This window comes from Cariama cristata, unplaced genomic scaffold (genome assembly GCF_000690535.1).
Source record: "Cariama cristata isolate BGI_N322 unplaced genomic scaffold, ASM69053v1 scaffold10995, whole genome shotgun sequence".
Classification (NCBI taxonomy): Eukaryota; Metazoa; Chordata; class Aves; order Cariamiformes; family Cariamidae; genus Cariama; species Cariama cristata.
Genome location: NW_009616959.1, coordinates 50322 through 54343, shown reverse-complemented (window position 1 = coordinate 54343; position 4022 = coordinate 50322). Strand labels below are relative to the sequence as shown.

Genomic DNA, 4022 nt, shown 5'->3' with positions numbered 1-4022 from the left:
TATATATATTCCTTAAATTATATTTAAAGTTATATGTATATATCAAATTACATATTATACATTTTCATGGTATAATATATTATATTCTATTAATTCCCTAATTCCTATAGGTTAAGCAGTAGCATTATGCTCTCAACATTCAGGAAAAGCTTCTATTGAGAAGGAATCATTATTCCTTTAGCAAGGAATGGGGTTGTTCATGAATAGTGTTAATAGGATACTATTTCATGTCTAGTAGTGTAGTGGTGTAAAGTCAGTATCCATTGCTGACTAACAATTTAATTGCTAGCAGTTAAAGTCAATGCAGAGGTATAGCATGCTGTGCTACCGATTTGGTAGATTAAGACAATTGTATACAGTTATGATGAATTCTGAAGCCCGGCAACACAGAGAAATTCAAAGACTAAGCAAGGTGAACCAGTATGTTTAAGATTCTGAGATTCTTCTTTTTTAATTCTTCAGAGCCCTAAAAAATTTAGTTCCAGTTACTAATTTTGATGCCATTAAAGAAAGTGGGATAAGTCCAGTTCACTCAGCTGCAGCAGGTGCACATCCTCAGTGCCTTGAGTTTCTCCTCAAATCTGGGTTTGATGCCAATTTTATGCTGGATCAAAGAGTTCGCAAAGGCTACGACGACCACCGGAAATCAGCATTGTACTTTGCTGTTTCCAACGGGGATATCTGTTCAACACAGTTGCTGTTGAATGCTGGAGCCCTGCCAAACCAAGATCCCATCAACTGTCTCCAAATAGCCTTGAGAATGGGCAACTATGAGTTAATGAATCTACTGCTCCGCCATGGGGCTAATGTCAATTACTTCTGCAGAGTCAATACAACGCATTTTCCATCAGCTCTACAGTATGCTCTGAAAGATGAAGTCATGTTAAGAATGCTGATGAACTATGGGTACGATGTGCACCGCTGCTTCGATTGCCCTCAGGGAAGCAGTTCTCATTCCCAGTATGTGACTGATGGATGGACTTCCACCGTTATCAAAGATGCGATGGTGAGTATATCAGATGGCTTCATACGTTGTTTTACTACCAGCATCCTTCCTAAAATTGAATGAAAATGTTCTTAATGCAGTGTCAGAAAAGGAAGTTTTGAAACTCTAAGACAGTTTACACATAAAGGTAGGAATAGTCAAGGCTTTAAAATTAAACAGATGTTGCCATGAGGCCTGGTTCATGGCAGCAAATGACGATAAACAGTATTTTTCAATTGTGAAAGTATAGCTAATGATATGCTAACGATCAGTACAGAATTGGCTCTCCAGGGCAGTCTTGTCCATGCTGTGAAAGCAGGGACTTGCAGGCTGGCTCACTGGGTTGTCTTGTAGCATAACACTGATACTGGGAGGCTGTTGTAAGGACCCCCTGGAGCTGGCATGATAAGCACTGCACAGAAATTAACAAACCTGGACAGATCTAAAGAGGTTCCTAGAGACACCCATCAGCGTCACTGCTTTGCAGTTTGTAAAGTCCACTCAACCCCAATAAAACCTTCTTTAACCTGAAGAAAAGGGGGTGTGGCATGCACTGGGCTGGTGGGTACCCCTGTTCAGCATGGTGGGACTCAAGTCTAAATTCCACTTAGTGAGTGGTAGCACTTCTTTTTAAGCACTTAGTTACCAAATATACAGCTGCTTAAGTTCATTTTTGGATCTAGTACAAAATAACCATCTCTTATTTTCAGATTCTGCTAGTGAGGCTTAATGCAAGCTGCAACAGCCTCTAAAGCTTCCCTCGCTGACAGAACACTCATTTTCCTGGCACTCTGCTGAGGTTATTTAATTGCTCTTGTCCTGCAGCGGCGGAAGTCATTTACAAGAGTATTGAACGTTATTCTATCAAACATTTTGTTTCTATCAGTTCTGTGAAGTGATAACTTTGTCATGGTTGAAGCATCTGTCTGGAAAAGTAGTGCGAGTAATGCTAGACTACGTCGATCATGTTAATATCTGCTGGAAGCTAGAAGCGGTTCTCAAAGAACAGGAACTCTGGCCAGATATCAATTTGATTTTAAGTAAGTATCTGATGTTTACATTTGAAATGACAAAGTGGTTTGGGATTGGGGCCTTTTTTGTTGCTAGTATTTTAGTTTTCATTTTCTTCACCTCAGACTGGTGCTTTTCTTGAGCCTTGTTAGGTCAAAAGTTATGTTTTAACAGTAAGAGACCTCTTAAAAATCAGTCTAGCTAGGATTTAAACTCAGTTTCTCTCAAAAGTCTGATAGATGGTAACTGCACAATTTATGTAGAGCACTTGGGAACTTGAATTAGAATGTAGACAACACAATGCTCTTCAAGGACAGAAAAGCTTTCCCCCCTGCCTCATATTGATGGAACAAATCTAATAAATCACTATTTTTAAATGAGTGATTTTATTCTTGTCTAGATTATTTCTATGTCCTTTTTGCTTGTATACAGATTAAGAAGTAGTGACCCAAACTTCTAGTAGCTTCTTCAGGTTGACAGAAAACTGGCACCAGTCATTTGGGGTTAAAGCACATTCCCCAGACTTGCATTAACGTACATTTACCCAACTCGACAGAAACAAAGTCTGTTGCTTTAGCTGCCAACGATTCTAACTATACCTGAGACATGTATGGGCCGAGATGAAAACGCTACATCCTGACAGGCCATGTTGTCCAGGGACAGCCACATTCATTGTATCCATTTATTCACAGCATGAATATGCAGCAAAATCAGGAACAAAGCTTTTGAAAAGTAGCAGAGTATTGAATAAATAAATTGAACAAAATTTAGTAACTTACTAATATCAATCTTGCCTTCTCATTTATAGCAAATCCTCGCTCTCTGAAGCATCTTTGTCGTCTGAAGATACGGGAATGCATGGGCCGGTTGCGCCTCCGTTGTCCTGTCTTCATGACCTTCCTTCCACTGCCAAACTGCTTAAAAGACTACATACTATACAAGGAATATGATCTTTATGGACAGAAAAACATCATAGGAACCTACAACCTCAGCTGTACATAATTATTACATGTATATTTTGAAGGGAATGTTGTCGTGGATAAGACTGTTGTGCAGCTGCTTTTTTCTTTTGGAATTTTTCTCTCCTATGTATATTAAGGAATACCAGCATTTTGCCCTCACCTCCTGAAGAAAATGGGCAGAATCCCAAAATGTAAGTATTGGTGATCTCATTCTATGTATCTACTGGCATATAAACTACCTGAAAGTTATGGCAGTAGTATTTTAAATGCTTAGTGTGAAAAGTTAAGGAACTGTAAAATGTAGGGCTGCAGACCTTGTGTTATCGCTAAGTTAAAGCCTGTCATAACAGGTAACACTATCCCCATTGCAGGGTTAAACTCAGGGTTTAGTTAAAGGTCAAGGATTTAACTAAAATGAGGAAGACAGTTCTTTTTTTCTCTTGTACTTCCCTTTCTCTTGCCAAGGAGTAGTGTTTATTTGTGAAGTCCTACAGTGAAGTTCTGAAGAGCAGCTTAAGTAAGTTTATTTTTTTTTCACTCAATGAAGCAATCCAACATTCTAAGCAGTGAAATGGGATTAACAGCTATAGAAACCTCTGCTTATCACAGCAGCTAGTGTGAAATACCAATGTTTCAACAACAAGGCACTATTTCTGAGAGATGTGTTGGTTCTGCATCACATTCTCAGGTACTGATGTGTTTCATCCATCATGTATTTTGACTATTCCCTCCAGTACTAGGTTTTCCTTTTACAGTGCTGTCCAGTTGCATGCTTACAATTTTTTGGAGCTTCTCTTCATATAGTTGCTGACAGACAGCACTCCAAAAGTATAAGCTCCAGTCATAGTTGTCTTAGGAAGTCTTACGTAGTACACACAGACCCACAGCATGCCTGTCCTTACTAAAAATACTGCAGATGTCAGTCCATATTTTAGGAAAAAAAAGTTCATCAACACACTTAGCATTAGTAGTATTTATTCCTTCATTATCAAGTAAGCATAGATAGTTTTTTTTCTAATTATACATGCATCTTTATCATGGAAGTTATATAATTCAAAAGTCTG

General features: G+C 38.6%; 1 protein-coding gene across 1 annotated transcript; it reads left to right on the top strand.

The window, feature by feature from the left end:
• Positions 1 to 462: 462 nt before the first annotated feature.
• On the top strand, positions 463 to 2998 carry ASB14 (ankyrin repeat and SOCS box containing 14; the record flags this gene model as incomplete). Its single annotated transcript, XM_009700356.1, has 3 exons — positions 463 to 1006; positions 1872 to 2025; positions 2805 to 2998. Coding segments are annotated over 3 exons (892 nt in total), but the record flags the coding sequence as incomplete, so codon positions are not given.
• Between the last annotated feature and the right edge of the window lie 1024 nt (positions 2999 to 4022).